Source organism: Clarias gariepinus, chromosome 25, assembly GCF_024256425.1.
Source record: "Clarias gariepinus isolate MV-2021 ecotype Netherlands chromosome 25, CGAR_prim_01v2, whole genome shotgun sequence".
NCBI lineage: Eukaryota > Metazoa > Chordata > Actinopteri > Siluriformes > Clariidae > Clarias > Clarias gariepinus.
In genome coordinates, this window is record NC_071124.1 from 24,871,702 (window position 1) to 24,897,794 (window position 26,093).

A 26,093-nucleotide genomic window follows, 5' to 3' on the forward strand; every position below is an offset into this window, starting at 1 on the left:
ATGTACGGCCGATACACTCAGGAGATCGGCGCCTACGCCAAGGAGGAAGCGGCTCGCTTCCGGGGGGCCGGGATCCGAAACCAGACTCCGGATCAAGTGGAATATGAAAAGGACCCCTGTGCCAAGTGCCAGCGTGAGTCAGAGAACACTGCACCATCACCTGCTCATGCCAAGGACAGACCCCATAACCATGGCAGACGAGGAGCGTGAGCAGGAACCTGAGAGCATGTGACCCGAGTGTTTATGTTTATAAACAGTATACGCATTTAACCGCCTTCAGGTCACTGAAAAGTACTTTATAAATACAAAAACACAATGAAGTACTATACAGACTACAGGCGTTATGAAACAGAGTCGACAGCGGAGGACAGGATTTATGTTGAGGCGAGAACAGATGTGAGCACCACATGCGTTTTGTTTTTTCACAGCCGTCTCACTCGCTCTCAAAATAGCAGCAGCACTGTTGCGCATCGTGTCGTGGATGTATGAGTGTGAAACTGTCGGAGGAATTTGTTACGTTTACTTTAAATGCATCGAATCTATTCGGAGGAAAACACTAGAACTCACACGCTACATTTTATTTGTGTTTGTTAATGTGTATGCAAAGTCCTTTATTTATTTATTTATTTATTTTAATATTTTGAATTTTTCCCTAATTTAGGCGTGTCCAATTCCTCCCCGTCACTAGGGGGCTCCACATTAAGGCTACTACTTTCACTCAGTTGGGCCGAAGGGCCGAAGACTATGATGCGTGTCCGAACCACATGACGACAGCCAACCGAATTTTTTCGAACTTGCATCTTTTCACGCACCGTTGGGGGCGGAGTCACACACTCGTCGGACCGCTCCTTCCGCTTGCGTGAGCTCACAGACGCCCCTGATTGGCTGTAGAGTCGTGATTAATGTGGGAGCACTGAGTACCTCTCATCCCTCCCCTCTGAGAGAGCTCTGTCTAGACTCTGTCTAGATCAGCTCTGTCTAGACCTCCGGCTGCGAGAGGTTACAGCATCACCCGGGAATCGAACCAGCGATCTCCGGATGATAGGGCGAGCGCTTTACCACTGCGCCACATCCAGAGTGATGTGTTAGGAGGAGCTACGTTATGACTTAGTGCATCGTGAGGGGTTATGTTCCGATTTAAGGCGTTTTGAGGGGTTACGTCACACCAAAATGCGTTAGGAGGAGTTACATTACAACATGATGCGTTTGGAAGGGTTAAGGTATGAAGTAATGTTTTGGGACGAGAAGTTCACAATATGAAGTGATGATTACGATGTAATGAATTTAATAAGTGTTAAAGAGTGGTTCAGGGAGCGTGAGGAATCACATGGATCCAGCATGGAGTCCAGACCTTAACCCCAGTGAGGATCTTTGGGATGTGTTGGAGAAGGCTTTACACATCGGTCCGACTCTCACATCATCAGTACGCGATTCTGGAGAGGAATTAACGCGACTCTGGACGGAAATAAACCTTGTGTCATTGCATTAGCCTATCTAAACGCCGCTGCCGTCATAATCACAGCAAAAGGCGGAACAATGAAATATTAGAGTGTGTATTAGAGAGGTTTTTGGCCAGAAAGTGTAGAGTATACTGTATATAATATAATCCTAATCATCCTTATACGCTGTAGAATATAAATGAAGCCCTTTCCTTTTCCTTCTAATTGCTCATATAAAAGAACCTGACACATTATGGGAGTAATCTCGGTGTAGTGCTGGGTTTATGGCCTCCGCTGATGGAGGGGTAGATGGGGGCTGATGTACTGTATTATGACGCATCGTAAAGGTGAGTGTGTTTGATGTTGGGTAAAATGATGTGAATTTAACACTCGCTTGTCTCTCCGCCCCAGATCAGCAGTGTGTAGCGGTAGGGAGGTGTGAGGACGCAGGCGCTGCAGATAACGTTGCCTCGATTAGCCTGGTGTTGATAGATCGCCCTCTACTGGACACTAATTACCATCGATCCGCTCGCTTGGACCCGTTCTGCCCTCGCGTGTCTCATTGAGATTCCACAGGTGTTGCAGCCGTGGAGCCAAAAGGCTGCAGAGAAGACACTGGATGAGTGTGTGTGTGTGTGTGTGTGTGTGTGAGAGAGAGACAGAGATTGTGATAAATCACGAGACAAATCTTTCCAGCGGTGACTCGATGACAATAATGACAAGAGATGACAATAAAGATGGCGGTTTAGATGATGAATATTGACTCGGTCACTGATAGGTCGGGCAGGAAGGGAGGGAAAAAATGGCTCGTTGTCGTGTGTGTTTGCCAGCAGGGAGCGCAATCAGTCTGTTATTATTAGAGAATGACAAATGCTCTATCATTAGCATAGCTGCTGTGTGTGTGTGTGTGTGTGTGTGTGTGTGAGAGAGAGAGAGCTGTCATGTGTATCTACAAGGACAAACCTACACAAATCATCAATCAAACCGTGCATCTCTGTTTACAAACACGCTTCTTCCACTCTTCAGCTTTAATTGATCTGCTCACGTTCAATAACAGTGTGTGAATTAATGAAGAAATGGGAAAAAAACAAAAAGAAAAATCCGATATTGGAATCTGGATGGTGTCGCTGTGGTTTTCTTGGCACGCAGCTCGTTCCCTCGGGAGCGTTTATTAATTAATTAATTGTTTATTAAATGAAGACGAGGTTTGGCCTCCGCTAGGCGAATCTCCAAAGACCCACACACCTTCTGTATGAGTATCGTCGCCTCCTTAGGCAGCCTGTTGAGTGTGAACTGCTCTGTGTGAAGAAGCATGAAAAATCGCCTGCTGGCGCTGTGTGTGTGTGTGTGTGTGTGTGTGTGTGTGTGTGTGTGTGTGTGGCTCCTCTGAACCTCCATGACAGGATTTCAGGGATTTGGATGATCATCAAGTTGCCACCTACACACACACACACACACACACACACAGACAGAACAGGAGCCGGAGTGAGCAGGGAGTCATCATGTTCACTCACCCTATCTGTCATTTTCTCTCTTTATGTTTCTCTCTTTCCCACTGGCAGTGTGTACATAACACACACACACACACACTTCTTTTATCAATGCATTTAATATATGCATAGAGTAAGAAAAAGATGTTGCGCATTAACTGTGTAAACACCAGCTTTTATTTATGGCAGCATGTAAGCCGTGTTTTGGTCACGATGCCACGCTGTAGGAGACGTTCCAGTGATGAATGAGAATTTTGAGCACTTTTGCTGATGCATTAAGAAATGTCGAAGTGATGACTGATAAACCAGGAGGGACCCAAGGAATAGTTTTCACGCCTCTGATCGAGACCCGGCTGCTGGGTAAGAAGTCGAAATTAGATAGGATTAGATCAGACTAAAATAAGAAAGTGCTTCCCAGAACAGTAAATAAATAAATACACTGGAGCCGGGCCTCCGTGGCACTGCAGCAGCGAGAGAACCAGCATAAGAGGGAAAAAAATAAAAAGAATATTCCTGCAGTGATGTAAAAGAAGAGCGCAGAGGACGCTGATGCCCAGAGGCTCAGCGTTAACAGCTTGACATTGCTCGTCATGTCAGGCACAGAGAGCAGATCTCGCCGCCTCCTACGTTCCACTCTCCTCCGTTTCTCCTCCTGCAGATATAAATACCCCGTCGTTCCCCCGACATGTTGCGCTTTGCTGCATTATGCATGAGTTCTGCACGCTGTCACCGCCGTCCACGCTAAGGGGAAATCTCATGCCTGGTGCTTTTCCCACAGCACTCTGTCTCTCCCGCTCACACACACTCTCAACAAGGACTTAAAATACACCACCTGTCTACTTTCATAGCACGACGACTTCAAGGTTTACAATATTATGGCATTGTGGTTAAACTAAAGCACGAGAGAAAGCGATTTTCATTTCTGTTTAGGTGGAGTGATGGTTTTTATGCCTGACCTCCCAAACCCTCACCGTCCTGTAAACGCTGCCTATGTAGGCGGCCTCCTCCTAAACGAAACTCGCCTCGGTAATTTGAAATGTCTACAATAATAAGAAAATATATCGTGTGCTGAAGAGAAGAGCTACGAAAGTACATTTCATACTGATATCTGGAGGGTGTTACATTAACACGTTACTGTGTTACCGCACGCCGGCAGGGTCGAAATTGGTAAATGCTTGAGGTGCCAATAAATGTTGCAAGTTTATTTTATTCTACTTGAATTCATTATAAACTGGCCATCTTTAGTGCGGGTGCCAATAATTTTGTTGATACTAATGCATCTCTACATCAATGCATCCCATAGAGAACTTAACTATTTCTTAATTTGCATTCGGAAACCAGTTTGCACATTATATAAGCTTCTCTTGCTGCAGAATTACTCTCTACACACACACACACACACACACACACACACTAATTATAATGATCAATCCCGAGATGAAGAGAGGAAGGCCTAGAAGAAGCGTGTTGGTGCTGAGGTTCCTGAACCGCACTGTGAGTAGTCGAGTTCAGAAGTCTCCACACTGACCCTGTTTTTGCGTCCACAGTTTGCACGTCGCGGTGTCAGAGGTTCCTGATCTCCCGTGTGGGTGAAGACTGGATTTTCCTCATCCTCCTGGGACTGGTGATGGCGCTGGTGAGCTGGGTCATGGACTACACCATCGCCTTCTGTCAGCAAGGTGAGAGAGGATGAACATGAGGATGAGGTTACAAGGGATGAACATATATAACGTTAGCAGCAGTGTGATTATATTATTAGGTTTACGAGTACAAGATGTGCAACCAAGGAAGTGCGCACAAAAACATAGAGTGGGGTTGGGTTTGAAAAAAAAGTTAGCCCCCCCAAAAGAGTCGAATATTTTATTGTTCCACCTTTTGCTGCGATTACGGCTGCGGCATCTTTTTCGATGAGCTAATGCAACCTCAGAACATTCATTTCCACCCTGAGCCGCATAAATTTCTCTCCAAAATCTTCTACTGATGTTGTGAGAGTTGGACCGCTGTGTAAAGCCTTCTCCAACACATCCCAAACATTCTCACTGGGGTTTAGGTCTGGACTCTGTGGTGGCCGAGCCATGTGTGAAAATGATTCCTCGTGCTCCCTGAACCATTCTTTTAGAATTTCATCCCGATGAAACCTGGCATCGTCATCTTGGAGTACGACCGATCCATCAGGGAAGAAGAAAAGATAACCTGGTGTGATGACCTGGTGATTCAGTACATCCAGGTGGTCAGCTGACTTCATTTTATTGCCCCATAACGTTACTGAGTCTAGACCTGAGTAACTGATCAACCCCAGATCATAACACTGTCTCCAGAGGCTTGTACAGTGGACACTATGCATGATGGGAGCATCGCTTCATGTCCTTCCCTTCTCACCCTGACACGCCCATCACTCTGGAATAGGGTCGGTCTGGACTCATCAGGTCACATGACCTTTTTCCATGGCTCCAATGTCCAGTCTTTAATCTTTCTAGCAAACTGAAGCCTTTTTTCTGATGAGTCTCAATACAAGTGGTTTTCTGTTGAGTACCAATCCTCATTGCTGTTCTCATTGCATTCTGGGTGTGGAAATGCCCTCAATCAGTTAAGGCTCTGGGTTACCGATCAAAAGGTTGAGTGTGGAATGTGGTCAAGTTGCAGCAGCGCCGAGCTGCCGCTGTAGAGCTGGCTGACCCTGCACTCTGACCCCAGCTTCTTAACTGCAAGTTAACGTAACTGGAAGCAATCTCCTGGGTTGTTCTCTTTGCTTGACCAGGACATTAATTTGCCCCCTCTGAAACAGAGTAACCCCTTTGCCGTGCCTACAGGTGAAGTCTTCTGACATGGTTGTTTAAGAAAGAAGTTCCTCACTGAATCATTTAGGGTTAAATAATTTGTTGCAGCTGAATCATATTAATCATTGCAGTAATGATCCAATGGAAGACTCTTACCTGCTTAGATACTTCCAGTTGGTGAGGGTTTTTTTTTTGGCCAGCAGTATAAATATAGTTATATTAAAAGGAATGTAGTGGCAGTGTGGGGGTTGTGTGAGCAAGTCTGAGGGATTAGTCCTTGGTGCCGTCTGTGATAAGGATCTGGATGCCCTGCAGTTTGAAACCTCCTCCTCATACTCTTGGTGTTGGACTTCCAGGAGCAGGAAAGCTTCCCTGACCACAACAGAGTAGAAAATATTTATATTTACATTATAGACATTTGGCAGATGCTCTTATCCAGAGTGACTTTCAGCTTTGAAGTTTCCATCATTCTTACCCTGAGTAACTAGGTTATAACTCTACATACCTTCAGTCAAACACTGTTTGGAAGAAGTTAACCCAAATATTGGTCTTTGGTCATCACTTAAAGATTGCCAGGGACTCAGCTGTACAGACATGTAGGGGAAGTTCATTCCACCACTTAGGAGTCAGGAAATACATTCCTAGATGCATTTCTTCTTCGGTTCCTGAGAGATGGCGGGACCAGCCGAACAGTGCTGGAGGATTGGAGGGAACGTGGTGCAGTGTGTGTGGTGTGTGATTAGAGCTGAGAGGTAAGTGGGTGCTGGGCCATTTTTAGCTTTGTAGGCGAGCATCAGTATTTTGAATTTGATGCATCAGCTACAGGAAGCCAGTGCAGAGAGCGGAGGAGTTAGGTGGTGTGGGAGAACTTGGGAAGGTTGAAAATGGAACGTGCAGCTGCGTTGTGGATCAGCTGCAGAGGACAAACGGTGCACAGAGGCAGACCTGCCAGGAGTGAGGTCCAGTAGTCCAGTCTCAAAATAACAGGGTGTAAAGATGAAATCGACAAGGGCGAGTAACGTTAGCAATGTGAGGGGAAAAGAACAGATGATTGTCAGAGTTACCTTATGGGCAGTGACTGAAGGTCCAGGGAGATCATAAGATCTTGACAGGGGGATGAAGCACTTGGGATGAACAGCAGTTCAGTTTTACTGAGATTAAGCTTCAGTTGATGAGCTTCCATCCAGGTTGAGATGTCTGCCAGATATGCTGAGAAAAGTGTGTGTTGTTTAGCTGGTTGAGGTCCTTCACTATCTTCCTGGCCTTGGTCCAGCACCACCTGCTGCAGACAGAGAGCAAGTCATGAAGCTCAGTGTGGATGATGCACACACCTGGTCACACCGCTCTCTGGAGTGCTCGTCTGTCTTGCCTGAAGCTGTTCCTGCCAGGATGCTCTCTATGGAGCGAGTATAGACCTTCCTTAGCACTTTGGGCAGAACTGTAGAGAATCAATGGTGACACCTGTGTCACAAAACCATTTAAATGTTATCCAGCTTTATCCTTGCCTTTAACTCATGACTTCTATTAATGACATCTAATGAACATTCTGGTGCAGTCATGTGACACTATGAATTTCTGACATAATTTCCAAAATGGCGGTGTGCCTGGGGAGCACATGTTGCAGGACTATCTCATTTTTAAAAAGCTTGTTCTTTTTGTTACTGAAAGTATGTTTTATCCTATTTAACAATTCTAATGATTTTATAATATTTAAAATTTTATATTTAACTTATTATGACTGCATTTATTGAACAAATTGATAAAAAAAGAACATATGTAATATAATGCGTTTAACCCTAACGTTATCAGGGAAAATGCCATGTACTGTGGTGCCTTTAAAAATGTGTTCCACGGGGTCTGTGTAGTCTGTGTTTTATCCTCCAAAATGTCCCTTATACTGTAGGGTAAATTGTCCTATAGGTCCTATAAGTCCTTCAGGTGTCTAAGGTTATAAAGAGCATGACATATTTTGAGCACCACAGTATTGGAGACTGTTAGGGGGGTCAAGGGGGTGTTAGCTCCTCTCCTGCCTCAGCACCAGTATGAGAGTCCCACCATCATCATGAGACCAGTTTGATCATCCATACTGCTTGTGGTCCCAGGTCCCTGGACCTCCAACATGGTAGTAAGTCTGGAAGGAGTTGCTGTTTAGTACTGTATGCTGAAGTGACCAGATGGCTCTGTGTGGAGGAGGTGTGTGATGGTGTCATCTGTTGATTGATGTGGATGGTATGTGAACTGTAGTGGGTCCAGTGTGTCAGGTAATGAAGAGGTGATGAAGTCTCTGACCGAAGCTATTCATCACAGCTGAGGTCAGGGTTACAGCGCATTAGGCATCGAGGCGGGCAGGTTGGGGTTTCATCAGGACAGAAACGATAATAGTTGAATATCTCAGTGCTAGCTGGTCCTGTGGAGGCTCCAGGGACCTGACCTGAGGTGCTGCTTGGTTCTGCTGTCTTCCTGGTCTTTACTCTGCCAAAGGATGTCTTCATGTTGTGTTCAGATGTGCTGATGTAAGCATTTGGTTCGATTGGCCAGAAGAGAAGGTGTTGATTAATTCATTAGTACAGTAGCTCTCATGTTTCCTGTTGTGTTAATTGATAAAATAGTTTTTACAACCATTACTCAGATTGATGCTGTATTATAAACGTGCAGTGTTGGAATAGAGGAATGTATAATGAGCTGGTTAGAGACGACACATTATGCAGTTTTATAATATCTCAAACATTACCACTTAACAAATGTTAAATTAAAATCTCTGGAATCGGACCGGCGCTGCGTGCAGTGGGCGGGGTCGTACCCACCCACAACCCAGATCCTTACCCACCCGAGCCACCGCTCCCAATGCTTACATTTAACGTATTCCTGTAAAAATAGTTCTCCTTAAAGGTCGCTCGAGTACAATACTTTGGTTTTATCCCAAATGTGGCTTGTCTGAAAGTAAAAAAGTGAGACATGATGCTTGCTTTAACAAATAAACAGCAATATATTTGATGAGTAAAACAATTGGTTGTAGGAAAACGTTCCTTTTCAGGGTGGTAACCGCGCTCGTGTGTCGGAGTATGACGAGTGTCCGTGTGTATGGTTGTGTCTGTAGCACAGAAGTGGATGTACGGAGGACTGGACAGTAACATGCTCCTGCAGTACCTGGCCTGGGTTGCGTACCCGGTGGTCCTCATTACCTTCTCCGCAGGGTTTACACAAATTCTTGCACCTCAAGCAGTGGGTAAGACACACACACACACACACACACACACACACACACATGTTTAAATCGTTCCAAAAAGTTTATCATGAAGGTGGTATTACATTTTCCCTACATTATCACAAGCACTGTATTATACTATTATTTTATACAATATTATCCTTATTATGACTCCATGTTAACTCACTTGTCTCTGTGTCGGCTCCTCTTCCCTCTCCTCGCTCAGGGTCTGGGATTCCAGAGATGAAGACGATCCTTCGTGGTGTGGTGCTGAAAGAATACCTGACTTTTAAAACCTTCGTGGCTAAAGTTATTGGTCTGACTTGTGCCCTGGGTAGCGGCATGCCACTGGGCAAGGAGGTGAGGTGGCTTTGAATAAACTGAACAATTAACACAAATAGAAGTTTAAGCCATGCATGTGGTAGAAGAAGTCTAGGAATATACACTCAGTGGCCACTTCATTAGGTACACCTTGCTCGTACTGGGTTGGATCACTTTTGCCCTCAGAACTGGAAACACGCCTTTCAGTCCATATTGACATGATGTCATCACGCAGTCCTGCAGATTTGTCAGGTGCCTGTCCATGATGCAACTTTCCCCTTCCACCGCGTCCGAGTCAGAATAGGACGGACACGCTCAGCAACAATACTCAGGCTTATATTTAATATTTACTCTATGCTCAATTGGTACCAAGGGGCCCAAAGTGTGCTGGGAAAATCTGCTGCACACCATCACGCCACCACCACCAGTCAGAACCGCTGATACACAGCAGGATGGATCCACGCTTTCATGTCGTTTACGCCAAATCCCGACCCGACCATCTGAACATCGCAGCAGAAATCGAGGATTATCAGACCAGACAATGTTTTTATTGATCTTCTGGTCGTCTGATGTTGGTGAGACCATGTGACCTGTAGCCTCAGTTTCTGACACCCGGTGTGGTCTTCTGCTGCTGTAGCACATCTGCCTCATGTTCCGACGTGGCCTGTGTTCAGAGTTGCAGACCTCCAGTGTAATGAGACATTATTTGAATCACTGTCGACTTTTTATTATTCTCCTCTGACCTCTGACCTCAACAAGGCATTTTCACTCAGAGAACCGCCCTCACTGCATTGAGTTGCCGCTGCGGGATTGGTTCATTAGATTATCGTGTACCTAATGAAGTGTCCAGTCAGTGTATATAAAATTCATCTAAAAAAAAAATTTATATCATGGAAAATTCTTAGAATTTAATTCCAAAAGTGATAAATAACATGTAAAGTGAAATATTTCAAGCCTTAAATATTTTTTTAATATAATTATGGCTCACAATTCATAGTTTAATTTTCCTGATCATGTGACAGAAAGAAGCGATGTGATTGGCTTTTCTGGAGATCTCCAGTTTTGCTCAAACATCTGGCAGCTTCCTGTCATGGTTTGTCTAAACGTAAAAGTTAAATAGCGTTTTTTAAACTAAACATTTTGTTGTAGACAACCTCGTGTGCAAGAAAGTGTTAATTTGCCAAAATGAGTTAAAGCCCAAAAATGCTGTTTATTCAGTTCCGTTGTCAATCTGCTGATATTCCAGTGAATGCATATAAAAGAGAACCTTGGAATAAAAGTATATTTGATGTAACTGATGGCCGAAGCGTCTGCGTTGGTCCGTGTGTATCCGCAGGGTCCGTTTGTCCATGTTGCAAGTCTGTGTGCTGCACTTCTGAGTAAATTCATGGCCCTGTTTGGAGGAATCTACATGGTGAGAGGCGTTTTTCCTTTTATACAAAGAGCTCCAATCAGTATTTCCTTTGCGTGTGAAGGTTTTAAGTCACTCTAAATCAGGGTAAAGTGTGGAGCAGTCTTAACCTCGCATGACTGGACTTGTGTTTATTATTAATAACGACGTTTTATTGCTCAGCAGTGGGCAGCACCATAATATCATGGCATGAGAATGCTTCAGTTCAGTCTGCTCCTGTATACGACTGATTTAGAACTTTCTAAATTCTTTCCTTTTCATGTTATAACATCATACTGCAGTGTTACACCATAACATTTGATCTATTATTACTACACCTGTCATGAAACTTTCACACTAGAGCCTTAACAGAATTCCTTTTCATATAGTATGCACCAGATTTATTTAAAAAAAAAAAGCCCATAGATCACAAATAAGAATTAAAGCTATATGTATTTATTTATTTCTCTATGGAGACAGTAATGAAAAACTATGCATAAAATAACTTAAGCATGCATGCAGTGAATAAACTGTGCATAAAGGGAATACTGTTATGTGTATAGTAAATAAAGCATGCAAATCTAGGCATATAGTGAATGATCTGTGTATATAGTGAATAAAGGCAAGCAAGTAGTAAATAAGCAATACATAGAGTGAAAAGAGCCATGCATACTGTAGGGTGACTTTTATGCAAATAGTAAATAAAAATAGATTAAAAGAAGCATACATATAGTGAATAAAACATGGAAACATTGAATAAAGCCTTGCCGATATTAAATAAAGTATGCATATAGTAATAAAAAAACATTCATACAGTGGGTAAAGAATGCACCTAGTCATTTAAGCATGCACAAAGTGAATAAAGTTCACTCTATCCAAATAGAGAATAAAATAATGCATATAGTAAATAAAAAAATGCATGTAGTGAAAGGTGTCACGCATATAGTAAATGAAGCATACTTATTGTAAATAACTCATGCATTTCATATATTGCTTTCATGCATAATATAAATGATATCATGCACACACTGAATAAAGCATACTTGAATAAAAAAATAATAATTACACATGGCATATATCTATAGAGCTTTGACTTTTATGCTTTTCATACATGGCTTTCATGCATATAGTAAATAAAGTCATGCATAATATGATAAGAAAAGCATGCATACAATGGAAGTCATACATATATTGAGGGAAGAATGCATATAGTAAACAGTGTCATGCATTTAGGACATAAAGCATACTTACTGTAAATAAACTTAAGCATTTAGTGAATAGAGCTAAGCACATGGTGACTTACATGAATTTCAAATATGACTTTTTGCATAATATGAATGATGTCATGTATACAGTAAATAAAGCATGCATCTAATGAATAAATCATACATATAATAATTTAACAGTACACATACTGATACAGTAAAACTAAAACCCTACATATTGCATATTGTAAAAAAAATGCTTAAGGCTACTAATGGCATGTGATAAACCTTTCTATAGCATTTTAACAGCAGAACATTAACAGAATCCCTTCCTCATCTACTCTGAACAGTATTTATTAAAACAATTGATTGCTTGTTTAAATTCAGAAGCTAAAGTGTGTACTAATTATTTATCTGACACTCGTATGCCTGCGGGTGTTACTCTTGATTACAGTAAAGTGTAATGTTAATTAGCCCGACGATATAATGGATGCTGAAGACACGGGGCGAGGCCCGGCTCCTGACATCAGCATGAGTTTGTTTTGACATGGGATCTGTCCTGATTTGCAGACGAACATTAAAGTCAGCAAGAAAAGGTACAGTTTAAAAATGTTGTGTCAGATGGTAATTGCCTCGAAGCCCCAGAGGATCATCCACTCGCGGGTGTAGAAATTTTAGCTTCAGTGCAGTGTTTAAAATAAGACCAGTCAAGTGCTGGGAATTTTTTTAGCACATGTGAAAAAGCAATCAATGCGCTGCTGTGAATGAATTATCCAGTTTTATTAGTTACTGCGGAAGTTAACGTGCAGGTATTCACTTCTATCCTTGTGTTTTTTACTTCCTAATGCTGAAGGAAGAACCGTTCGAGGGAACCAAGGTAAGAATCAAATGTACATTTCATCCCTTTTAATCCCAGTAAAGTAAAGTAGTCGATGTTCAGGGTGTGAAGTCTGGAACAGTTAAGAACACTTAACCTATTAAATAACCTCTGGAATAATCCTGTTTGAGAAAAACATCACTGCTAAAAGATCACCGAGCACCGAACACATCATATCTGACACATCAGGGCAAAATTGCATAAAATAAAACCACATTCAGACTAGATCCCTAAAATGCTCTTTATTTTGTCACTTTGTGAGAACGCCTAAACCCTTTGATTTTGGACAAAATTAAAATTCTGTATCAGAACTGCTGTAGGTCGCTGTTAGAGCTTTAATAATTTATTCCAGAAGTGTTTAGAGTTCAGGGTCTGGTTTGACTTGGACTGTGATATTTGTTACGTTATGATGTGATATTAGTCGTACTGCATGAAAAAGCACATATTTATAGTATTTTCTTTTTAATGCTTACACAAATGTGACTTTAACTTCATTGTTTTTTTAAATCATTATACTGGACAGATGAAGGACCAAATTGGGTAGCGTCACTGACCTTAATTTGCACAACATAAAAATACAACAATGAAAGATTTTTAAAAAAAATTATAAAAGTAAAAAAAAAAAAATGCAGTGTTTCTTACCTTGGAAAAATTTCCACGTAGTTCATCCAAAGGTTAAGATTCTTACAGGATTCCATCTGTGTTAAAAATCTTAATTATTTAATTAACATTTTCTCCCCAATTAGTTTAATGGCATAAAGCAAAAATCAGTATCATAAAATAGGTGTCATAAGAGCGGTCATGAAATAATGTTGGTAAAAAAATAACTTTTTTTTTTAAAGGAACCATTGATCCTTAAGTACAAAGTTAATCTTTTGAAGAACTATTAAAGATTGATTTTTTGTCTAAGGATTTATGGCATGGCAAAAATAAACATGTGATCTGCACCGCCAGGGCATAATAGTGATAAGAAAAATAAATCTAGAACCTTCATGGGTTCTTCTGTCTGTTACTGCAAGAGAACCCTTAAAGAACCAACAAAGAACCCTACGTTACTGTACATTATTTACTTTCCTTTTCATTTTAATCAGAAGTCATGCAGGATAATGAGAACTCTATATTAATTTATTTATTTATAGTTTTATTCCTACTTTCAACCATTTTAACCTTTTAGGATGCTAAGAACATTTAATTAAATTCAATTGAATTTTATTTGTATAGTGATTTTAACAATTGACATTGTCCCAACGCAGCTTCACACAATCATAAGAATTAAGTTTGTATGAGATGTGAATGTGTGTAAATCAAAATGATGAGATCATCCCTGATGAGCAAGCCAAGGACGACGGTGCTGAGGGAAAAACTCCCTGAGATGGTAATAGGAAGAAACCTAGAGAGGAACCAGACTCAACATGGAACCCATCCTCATCTGGGTGATAGTATGAGTGCAGATCAATCCCTGCTATCTGTTGTGTGTTAGGAGGCTGGAAGTTCAGTAGAACAGGAGATGTGAAGAAGTTCATATGGAGTCCAGTTGGTTATTGGAGGCTCAGGTAGACTGTAGGAAACTCCAGTCCTGAACTATGGAGTGACTGCAGTCACGAGTCCTCAGAGGACAGCTGTCTGTATCAGCCGAGGACAGGACCGTCTCTCTAAGAGCCCCGTCCTCTTAGCTCTGTCCTGCTCGTGTTTCAGTTCAATGCGTCGCTTTAGATGATGAAAAGCTTGGTGGTGAGTGTTTGTTGAAGAAAATGTGTGTGTGTGTGTGTGTGTGTGTGTGTGTTCAGCAGAATGAGTTGAGGAACACAGAAATGCTCTCTGCGGCGTGTGCTGTCGGAGTCGGCTGCTGCTTTGCTGCTCCCATCGGAGGTAAAGTGCACCGCATTGGCACGAGGATCATCTCATCGCTGTGACAGAATCGATCAGGACGTCCTGTAACGAACTGCTGCAAAAATCCACATGGCTGTAAAGCAGTGTCCCAAAGTCTTTAAGTTCCATATGATGACATTTTAAAGGTTATAAATGACACTGCGGGCTTCAGGACGATGTGTTTGTTTCACTTGAACTTATATTTAATAATGTTTAATAGTATCAGGTTTTAAAAAGCTGACATTTTTATTTATCTAGAAAATAAGGAAATGAAAGGTGACGTATTCAAGTTGGACTAAAAGGAAAATTTCACAGGTTTTAAAATAGAATATTTACATGTTTGTTTGTTTGTTTGTTTGTTTGTTTTTTTCCCTACATTTCGGACAGGTGTGTTGTTTAGCATTGAAGTGACGTCGACATTTTTCGCCGTGAGGAATTACTGGAGAGGATTTTTCGCAGCAACGTTCAGCGCCTTCATCTTCAGAGTGCTGGCCGTCTGGAACAAAGATGAAGGTGATGATGATGATGATGATGACGATGTCACTACAGACAGCCATTCTGACCTTTTAACCCTTTAACTGTCGCCACACTTGTGTAGTTTATTTGAATGTTTCAGTACACTTCCTGTTCTCACTTCTGTTAAACTGTAGCAGCTACAGACACTCGTTTATCATCAGCCGAAGAATCAAAAATGCAGCTTGTCATGTTGAGAAACAGCAAAGTACTGTAGCACAAACTCCTCCTGGGGGTGTCAGTGAACAGGTAACCTGTGACTGTTCCAAAGCTCTGGCACTGGAGACTCCTTCCGTACACATTAATAAAATAAACGACTCCTTATTTTTAGGAAACTCCACCACATGGAGGGTTATTTTTCAGATGTGTGTATGTGGAGTGTGTTCTGTACATGGACTCAGCGGCGGTGTAGTAGACATGGTGTTTAATGTAAAAACAAACCCTGAGGCACGCTGATCTAATGCAGGGAATCTTTCTGCTCTTTCACACAGAGACGATCACGGCGCTGTTTAAAACACGGTTTCGTCTGGATTTTCCGTTCGACCTGCAGGAACTCCCGGCCTTCGCCGTGCTGGGGTACTCGCCTCACGCCTCACGCCTCACACTGCGGCGTATGGATTTTACTCTAACCTGACTCATGATTCTGTTGTGTAACTGTGTGTATGTGTTTCGCTCAGTATCGCGAGTGGATTCGGGGGGGCGCTGTACGTCTACCTGAACCGGCTGATCGTCGAGTCGATGAGGAAACAGAAAACCATCAACAAGTTTTTCCTAAAAAAGTTCGTCTTCTTACGAAATGCAAAGTACAGTATACACAAAAAGTCGAGATGTCTTTAAACTGTGTCGTCTTTTGAATATTTTTTTGCTTAACTTCAAATACACTCCCTCTTCCCAGTGAGTTGATATTGATATTTATTTTTGATTACGTTCCCTCTCCTGTAGGCGGTTAGTGTATCCCGCTGTGGTCACGCTCCTCATATCCACTCTCACTTTCCCTCCAGGATTCGGGCAGTTCATGGCCGGCCAGGTCTGAGATTTTCTTTTCTGCCACAAAAATGCTGATCTTTAAAGCTACAAAGTCATCTGTTATATCATCCATATATATATATATATATATACACACACACTCAGCAAAAAAAGAAACGTCCCTTTTTCAGGACTGTGTATTCCAACAATAATGTTGTAAAAATCCAAATAACTTTACAGATCGTCATTGTAAAGGGTTTAAACAATGTTTTTCATGCATGTTCAATTAACCATAATCAATTAATTAACATGCACCTGTGGAATGGTCGTTAAGACCTTAACAGCTTATAGAAAGTAGGCGTTTAAGGTCACAGTTCTACAAACGCAGGACATTAAAGAGACTTGTCTACCGACTGTGAAAAACACCCAAAGAAAGATGCCCAGGGTCCCTGCTCATCTGCGTGAACGTGCATTAGGCATGCTGCAGGGAGGCATGAGGACCGCTGATGTGGCTAGGGCCATAAATCGCCATGTGAGACGCCTAAGACGACGCTACAGGGAGACGGGAAGGACGGCCGATCATCCTCGCCGTGGAAGACTACGTGTAACGACACCCGCACAGGATGGGTACATCTGAATATCACACCTGCGTGACAGATACAGGATGGCCACAACAACTGCCCGAGTCACACCAGGAACACACAATCCCTCCATCAGTGCTCAGACTGTCCGCAATAGGCAGTCCATGAGGAGGAGATGCACTCGACAGTTGAAAGTCAGAGGACGTTTCTTTTTTGCTGAGTATATATATATATATATATGAATAAATGATTTAATGAATTAAATATGTGATATTTCACATAAACAGGATTTATTTTTCGTGCTAATCGTGTAAATTTGAAATAACTCCTGATTTGAGCAAATGACAATCTGACGAGTGTGTTTCGACATTAAGCTCACTCAGCACGAGTCGTTAGTGGCGTTGTTCGACAATCAGACCTGGTACAAGCAGGGTGTGTCCGAGGAGTTTGTCTACTCGAGTCAACCTCAGGCCTGGAAACACCCACAGGTCAGCGTCTTCATCACCCTCCTCCTCTTCATCATCATGAAGGTAAAGTCCTTCTCTCTTTACATAAACATATACAGGCATGTAAAAAATGTTCAAGTCAAACCGGGACTTCTCATTAATGAAGGCATAAAAGCAATTGACATTTACAGAAGACTTCGAGCACAGCACAGTGATGAGACTCTTAGTTGAAGTAAAACATGTGAACAGTGCAAACGTTTTAAAGAAGTCCGCACGTCTGTAATTGACGATCCCAGCCGAAGTGGCTCTGAGCTCACTCCAGTCGTTCCTGTGAACATTCAGCGAGTGGAACGCTCTTCTTTTTAAATTGACAGACTTGTCGAGGACCTGCGGAAGAGACGCATCTGTCTGTGTGAACTGTACACACACTCATACACCAACACCACTGCCATGTTACAGGAACTCGGCTGGGAGTTATCGCCACGTCCTCCATACAGTCCTGACCTCGCTCCAAGACATTTCCACATGAATGGAAACGCCATTAAAGGAGTTCCTGGAGGGCCGGCGTTTCAGACGTGAAGCAGACAGTCTGATCATGTCTCTAGTGTACTGAGAAAACATTCTCCCTTGGTGGTGTCCAAGCTCTAGTGCATTAGTGTATCGGGGGATTATAGAGAGACATAAAGGGAGTTTTTACTCTCAGGACTGAGTTCTGTTATTCTGTACAATCAACACAAGTCCCACTTTGACTTGAACGCTGTAGAAATATGCAATTCTCAATGTAAACATAAAAAAAGTTTCTTCTTAGATTAATTCTGTCTTTGCAAACTGTACAAGTGATAAGGATTTCTTTTTTTTTTTTTTTTTTGCACAGTTCTGGATGTCAGCCGTTGCCACGACGATGCCAGTGCCATGCGGCGCCTTCATGCCAGTTTTCCTCATAGGTATGAGATCCAGCCCTGAGTCCTAAACCTGACCCTGATGCACACGCATAAGTACACTACCCCTGTGGTTTATCTCAACACTTATCACGCCTTTTGTATTTAACAACAACAGTTTTAACAGTAAATTCTTCTTGCAAAATTTTATATTTCTGTCACTCAATTCCTACTACAAAATTATAAAACATTTTAAACAGCAACAGCGATTTAGCCAAACTCAGTTCCTAAGCTGTATTAATATTTTTTTTCCATAAAACAATCAAAGACTAAATTTTACACTTAATAAACACGCACACAGCTAATCGTCATCGTTATTAAACATCCATTAGGCTAAAATTGAACTACTAAATACTATTAAATTGTACAATGTAAAATGTAGGTAATGTTACACATTACCTTGTGTTATAAACAAATGTTTTGTTTATCTGTTTATAAATACTAATGTAAAAAAACAAGCCAATAAAACACTTTAATGAAAACTTTGATGAAGATTCACTTCACTGTTGGGATTGGCTCACCAGAGGAACTTGATAAAGATGTGATATCCAAACGTTTTGTCATTTTCACGTGTTTGGATCACTGTATCATTTTTATTATGTCTATACAATCAGTGTTTCATGACTCATCTCACTCATTTGATCAGTTGCTTATATTTTTTGTTAGCTCAGTGTTTGTGTTTCTCTTCTCCAACGCCATCCTCATCCTCATTGTCAAGCAACCATCACTGTCTGACGAGTCCAGTGTGTACGTGTAAGTATCAGCTACACTCCGTTATATCCCGTACAATTCCACTTTCACTTCTGTTCTCCTCAGCTTTCCTGAAAAAAAAAACAAGTCATAATTAAACAATTATGCTCAGCTAAAGTTTAGCTTTATAATTCAGTTACATTTAGAATAAAATCCTTTAAAACTTTAGGAAAACTTTTATAAACCAGTTAAGCTTAATGAAAAAAGTTCACAGTTGACTTTTAGTGACAGCTAAACATACAGACAGAGCAGAGTAGTTGTTTACCTATCGATGCTGAATTATAGCATTAATAAACAAACAAACAAAAAGGGCTTAAGTTTAAAGTTCTTTTTGATTTTACTTCCACAATCAAGAATCAAATTTAGCCAATTAATTTAAAACTTAATCAGTTAATAAACATGCACTTGCCGTAAGTGCAGCTACTAAATATTAGTAATTACGTAAGTGAGCCGTTTGTTGTTGAAATATGGACAAATGATCACAGAGCAAACATTTAGCTAGTAAATGCTACTACATTTGAACATTAATAAACAATTGTTAGCTGCTAATTAGTAAATAAATGCTACAAAAAAGAAATTTAAACATTAATAAATGATCATTTTTAGCTGAAAAATTCTGCTATATGACTAGCTAGCTAAAGTTTACAAGTTTAACCAAACTGTTTTATACAAAAATGAAAAGAAAAAACAATGATTCAGATAAAGTTTATGTAGTAAAATAATAATAATAATAATAATAATAATAATAATACAATAATAATTGTACAATGTATATAATATAATTTAAATAACTGAACATCTGCATTGTGTAGATACTGTATTGTACTACAGCGAGTGCGGAAAGTATTCAGACCCCCTTAAATTCTTCACTCTTTGTTATATTGCAGCCATTTAATAAAATCATTTAAGTAAATTTTCTTTCCTCATTAATGTACACACAGCACCCCATATTGACAGAAAAACATAGAATTGTTGACATTTTTGCAGATTTAAAAAAAACTGAAATATCACATGGGCCAAGTATTCAGACCCCTTGCTGTGACAGTGTGCCCACTGTATATAATATTAGAACGTTATTGATGTTTTCGTACATGTTAAACATTTTTAATGTTAGGTATAATAATGTGAATTTCTTACCCAGGTGCTGCGTTTGGTCGTCTGGTGGGTGAAAGCATGGCGGCCATGTTCCCCGACGGCATTCACACCGACAGCACTGTATATCCCATAGTTCCCGGCGGCTACGCTGTTGTAGGTAAGGTTCAGGTTGTATGATATCAGTATATATTTTTTAAGGTGTGGATTTACTTACGTTTGTTTGAGGCAGATAATAGCTTCAAACCTTACTGTATAACAGATTTTTTCTAACTAAGAAAAAATAAATGCGTAAATGCGGACAGCTTCACAATAGAGCTAGCACACGCGGTTAAGCAAAGGGAAACGAACACTGCAGTGCTTTAATATTGTGTCGTTGTGACGTATTTTATTTTGATACATAATGATTAAAATGGCAGTAAATACTGTATATGTTTTGCATGAAAATGTTATCTCTTTAATGCCAAATTGTACAAAATTTTCCACTTAATAGACAGCATTTTATGAAGGCTAAAATATACAATATATATGTATATACATATACATATATATATACATCAATAAAATTATATTTGGTAATGATTAAACCAAAGTTAATGGTTCTAAATGTGACTTGATTGTAGTTCATAATAAAGTTAGTTTAATAAATTAAATAAAATAAATAGGGCAGCACTTTATATATATTTATTATATACTCTACATATACTCTACATGTACACACTGTATATATAAACTCATTAACCAGTAAGATCCATACAAACTTTATAGGTTTGGATAAAAAGGCATGATTCCAACAGTTATCTAATGGTCTAATGGCTAGAAGGTTAATGTGACACGCTCGAATTGAAGGTTTATTCTATTCATTCTGTAATGTATTTTTAAATAGTGTAACAGTGCAGTTTTAGGGTAAATGGTGTGTGTTTTATGTTGGCTGCATCACCTTGAGGCTAATTTCAGTAGAGTTGCTAGAATACGCTCAATGGCGTGCAACATGTGGCACAAACATGACAGGAAATCAAACAGCTGTCGGGTTACTGGTTGTTCTTTCAATGTGTGTGTGCGTGCGTGTGCGTGCGTGTGTGTGCGTGTGTGTGTGTGTGTGTGTGTTTTCAGGTGCTGCAGCACTTTCCGGGGCGGTCACACACACCGTGTCCACAGCGGTGATCGTGTTTGAGCTGACCGGTCAGATCTCACACATCCTGCCGGTGATGATCGCGGTGATTCTGGCCAACGCCGTGGCTCAGAGCCTCCAGCCGTCGCTCTACGACTCCATCATCAGGATCCAGAAACTTCCGTACCTGCCAGAACTGGGCTGGGGACAGGAGTGAGTGCACCTTCTCTCTCTTAGTTAGAATACAAAATTTAGTTTTCCGAAATAGCAGTGTTCTATTTCTGGTTATATATATTATATCTGGTTATAATTAACATACATAATATGTTAAAGATACAAGTTTTAGCTCCTTATTTAGAAGATAAACTTAAAATTACAGCTTCATATCAGGATAGTATAAAGCACTGACACTGGAGACTCCTTCCAGAGATAAATATCTTCAACATGTCAATGAGCTGCTCCTGTCATCAGTATAAACCTGTGATAACACCCTGTCCTCTAAACAATCACAATCCAGAACCCTACAGTGCTGTGGTGGTTCTAGGAAGCTTTCTAATTCCCGCTTGTGCGCTCGCTCTTCTGTAGAAAGTATAACATCCGAGTGGAGGACATTATGGTGCGAGACGTACGTTTCATCACGCTGTCCTCTACGTACCGCGATGTGCAGGAGGCTCTGGTGAGCGGCCAGCTGAAAACTCTCGCACTCGTAGAGTCTAAAGGTGAGATTGCACTAACAAACTCATATTCCACCCTGTACGAGCAGACACGATAAGATTAAAAGGACAAAGCATTGAATACAGATTTAAATCATTGTTAAAATATGATGTAATAAAACGTGTGCACTATTGCATCTTTTTTGTCCTTCTATATTTATATCAAAAAACTTCAGGACAGCTCTTTTTTGGGTTTCTAACCACATGTCTATGAATTATTTCTTTCAACAAGATGTTGAAAATAAACATTTCAAATACTATTTAAAAAATCTTTAATATTGTAAAAAAAAAAGCATCACCTTAAATTCACCTCTCCATATTTCTTTCTTTCCTCCTTACGTTCAGAGTCAATGATCCTGCTCGGCTCTATCGAGCGTTCTCAGCTCCAGTTCTTGCTCTCGGAGCAGCTCGGGCGAGGCCGATGGTTGGAGTACTTGAGAGAACGAGCACAGGACAACGGTGCCCACATCCCCTCATCGTTTTCCCAGAATTCCTCACCCAAAGCTGGTCGTGGTGTCCGCTTTCTGGTAAGATGCTGAGCGTAAAAAGAGATAAAGCTGGGAATTTATCAAATGAATGGTAGCTAGTTGCGTTAATGCTAACGACTTTAATCCGTTTACACTTTTTATTCTTCTGTAGATTTCTACAGAGGAATCGTCGTACAGTCCAACCCTCACCAACTCCCAGCTTCCCCTCAAGTCCGCTCTGAAGACCGTCACGTCCATCAGCAACACCGACACCGTAAACAGTACGGACACAACTCACATCCTGAAGCTGATTAGTTCCCTATAACAGAAGATACCCAAGAGTTTTTGTCATTGTTATTACCTCTCTGACTCTTTAGTACTTTTGTTGATTCAGGTTCTCCGAGTCCATCCTGTGGAGAACCAGTGAAGGAGCAGGTGGAGGTAAGGTTATCTTCTAGTAAAAGCTGCTAATGATGTACCTTCAGTTAGAGCAAATATGAATCATTTTTGTATTTATATAATATACTGCGGCCTTGCACTGTCAAGGTCCAGGGTTCGAGTGTGTGTTGAGTTTGCATTTTCTCTCCGTGCTTTAGGTAGGTTTCCTCCAGGTACTCCAGTTTCCTCCCACACTCTAAAGACATGCAGAATAGGCTAATTGATGTTTTCAGATTGCCCACAGTGTGTGAGAGTGTGTGTGCTTGTGTGCACTGTGATGGATTGGCACCATAGCAAGCTAATGTTAGCATAGGCTTCAGTAAGTAAATTCACTGAGTAATCAAAAGCTAGTTTAAAATCTACAAAGCTCAGTTATAAGTTGCACAAACACTGTATTAGCTGCAGTGTACATTGACATGCTAATATCGTCTGTGTTTATCTCGCTAGTTCATGATCGTTTGTAAAGGAAGTGGTGTTATATTTGGGAGGGGGGGTATTATTTATGGTAATGTTGTTTTTTGTAATATGATTACAGGAAGCTCCTAACATCGATGATGACATGTCCACAGCAGAGGTTAGCGTCTCATGCTAACATAAACATTACAGCACAAGCTACTGCCATGTTTATTTATTTATTTGATTGTTGTACAAGCATTTAGCAAATCTCCGTTCTCACAACCTGCTCTTCTGTTTACAACAAGTCAGTTGTTACAGTCAGATTCTCCGATGGACATCAAGCGAATAGATACAGTTCATAAGAGATTAATTATTTGCTAATGAAAAGAATGAACAGAGCCAAAAAGCTCACAGTTTGTCAGAAGAATTAGCTGACTAGCGAGCTAACTAGCCTATCTAACCTAGCAAACCAAGTGTGACCTGTAGGTACAAACTTAAAAAAAAGTTATTAATCAGTGCAGTTACCTAAAACCAAGCATTTAAAAACTACCCTATTATAAATGGAAGCTAATGAAGGAAAGATAACCTAGTTGGTGAAAGCTAGCAAAAAAAAAGTGAATCACTAAGTAGCTAAGGGCAAGCTAACTCAGAAACTGATATCTTAATCACAAAAATTAATCACACCTTTAATGATAGAAGAGCAATTTCTGCATGAAAGCTGACTCTCTTTCTTAATTAGCTCACTTTTTTTACCATAAAAATGTCTTTACTTCAGATATCTGAGTGGGAGGAGCAACAGCTGGAAGAACCCGTCTGCTTTAACAACTGCAAAATAGACCCCGCCCCCTTCCAGCTCGTCGAGCGCACGTCTTTACACAAAGTAAGCTCATCTGCATTAGCGCATCATAAACACAATGATGACATCATCACATTACAAATCTGCAAAATCTGGGACTGAAAGTAAAACTTCATAAAGACAGTCGTACAGTTTAACAACCAATATTAGCTTCATGCTGCAACAACTAAAAACATCATTTGAGAAGGCGGAGCTAAGTTGTGACACACCTAGGGCTAAGTGGGCGGGGCTACAACAAATGCAAATTGTACAGCCTGATTGAACTCGGAGAATTAACATGTAACATTTCAATAAAATAATGAATTGTTTGCAAAAAAAATTTACAATTAATTTATTTTTATTTAAATTGTACAATTCATCAAGTTAGCATTTTTTATCATTGCGTTGCTGACAGGAAGGTAAGGCCATGATTTTTGTTTTATTGTTGTTTTTCAATGTTTTGCAGTTATGTACACGAGTCATAAATATAGGTTTAAGTTTTGTTTGCGTTTATTGTTTGAAAATTTTAATAAAGTTAACAGTCTTTCTGTTTCTGTGAGCATTTTCTAAATTGTGTCTGTAAACCACAGACACACACTATCTTCTCGCTGCTTGGTCTGGATCACGCTTACGTCACGAGCACGGGGAGACTGGTTGGAGTCGTCTCGCTAAAAGAGGTTTGTGTTGTTTTAACCATTATTGACCCTAAGCCTACGTTTACATCACCAGCCTGAAGTCACTCAGTCCCGTTTAAGTTTTTTCCCCTAATGTGACATGGATGTGATTTTTAGGGCGGTCTGAATGCACAAATCTGACGCTTTTAAGATCGGATCATGTGACTTGAATGAGAATAGGCAGATCAGAATTCATGTGACTGTGTGTCTCTGCACAGGCGTAGTGTGTGATGTCATCAGTCAGCTCCAGCATTGAAGGGATTTCATAGCTGTGCTACAGTAGCAGCAGCTGCCAAAAAAACTAAAGCAGGGTGTCTGGCTTTCTTCCTTTTCCTGAACCTGAACAAATACAGACGACTAATTGATCGCCGTCATCCAGAGCAAAACCCCAGGCATAGTTTTGCAGAAATCGATCCATTGTTCAAAATTAATGAGTGGCTGCACAAACTCATGATGTGTTTTAACTCAAACATTGTGAGCAAAGACGTATCGATGTGCGTATGTGTGCCGTTACAAACGCATCCACATTACAGTCGGATAAAAGTTACTGGTAATCATTAATATGAACCGTAATGACATACAAATACGATCTGACATAAAAACTGGAAATTGACCAACATGGCTATTTTAATTGGCGTCATGTTAATGCTAACTAATCCGTCTGATCTGATATAAAATTAAAGTGTATTAATACAATTTTCCATTTCTGTAGCTACGCAAAGCCATTGAGGGCTCTGTAACGGTCACCGGGGTGAAGGTCCGCCCCCCTCTGGCCAGTTTCCGTGACAGCGGCACCAGCAGCAACGTTTCTGAGGTAACCGAGCTCCACAAGCTCTGGAGTCGCCACAGGAGCCTGCCGTTGCCGCAGGAACCCAAAACAGCCGCGGAGCTCTGCGAGGAGCTAGAGCCTCCGTCTGAAAGCAGCATGCTGAACGAGACGGACTGCACAGAGGTCTTACCCAGCGAGGACCAGTCGCAAGCATCGGTGATGGAGGAGACCCAGTCGGAGCTCGAGAACTTTTCAGAAAACTTTTCCGAACCAGTCGAGGAAACCGGCTCAGGCCAAAGCGAGGAACTGGTGTGCGAGATTAACCCGTTAAATACGGAGGACCAGCCGGAATGACAGCTGCTGTTTGTTAGTTAACACACAGTAATGAATCTAACATACTGGGACATCCATGTACATGACCCTGCCTTCATACTAGCAAGCAACAAAATGGCAACGTAACAAAATTTCTTAGTCTCGATGCAGTAAATTTAAACAATTAACACCACTAACATCCAGTCTAAACATGTAGGTGGTGTGATTTCGGATTTCGTTGTTGGCCAGAAAGCTAGCCGACATCAATGTTACTAATAGAAGCAACTGAGAAAGAAATAACTACCAACTTACTGTGTTTTAAAAAAAGCACATGATTAATATTCAATACTGATCACTAGCTGTGTGGCATTATTGCTACCAGGGTGAAGGCTAACATGTAAAGGAATGCTAATGCTAACATGGCCTGATGTTAGCCGTATATGCACAAAACTGCTTAGCGTCACCGCAGACTAAATGAATTGGCATTTCTTACACGCTTGAGTATAACCAATATTAAAA

The 26,093-nt window shown here is 40.9% G+C and overlaps 1 protein-coding gene across 1 annotated transcript; it reads left to right on the forward strand.

The window, feature by feature from the left end:
• Window positions 1-26,093, forward strand: clcn2a (chloride channel, voltage-sensitive 2a). The gene is made up of 23 exons (XM_053486630.1): window positions 1-133; window positions 4,477-4,608; window positions 8,804-8,932; window positions 9,138-9,271; window positions 10,569-10,646; window positions 12,681-12,704; window positions 14,495-14,573; window positions 14,961-15,086; window positions 15,578-15,662; window positions 15,764-15,865; window positions 16,029-16,113; window positions 17,008-17,163; window positions 17,954-18,023; window positions 19,909-20,019; window positions 20,973-21,183; window positions 21,556-21,689; window positions 22,029-22,210; window positions 22,323-22,431; window positions 22,545-22,591; window positions 23,124-23,162; window positions 23,760-23,864; window positions 24,410-24,496; window positions 25,206-26,093. The coding sequence occupies exons 1-23, from the start codon at window positions 1-3 to the stop codon at window positions 25,614-25,616; spliced, it is 2,769 nt and encodes a 922-aa protein (XP_053342605.1). The 3' UTR covers window positions 25,617-26,093.

Coding starts and splice junctions, on each gene's coding strand:
- clcn2a (XM_053486630.1), top strand. CDS start 1: ATGTACGGCCGATACACTCAGGAGATCGGCGCCTACGCCAAGGAGGAA. Junction 8,933..9,137: donor TCTTGCACCTCAAGCAGTGG/GTAAGACACACA, acceptor CTCCTCGCTCAG/GGTCTGGGATTCCAGAGATG. Junction 22,432..22,544: donor CAACACCGACACCGTAAACA/GTACGGACACAA, acceptor TTGTTGATTCAG/GTTCTCCGAGTCCATCCTGT.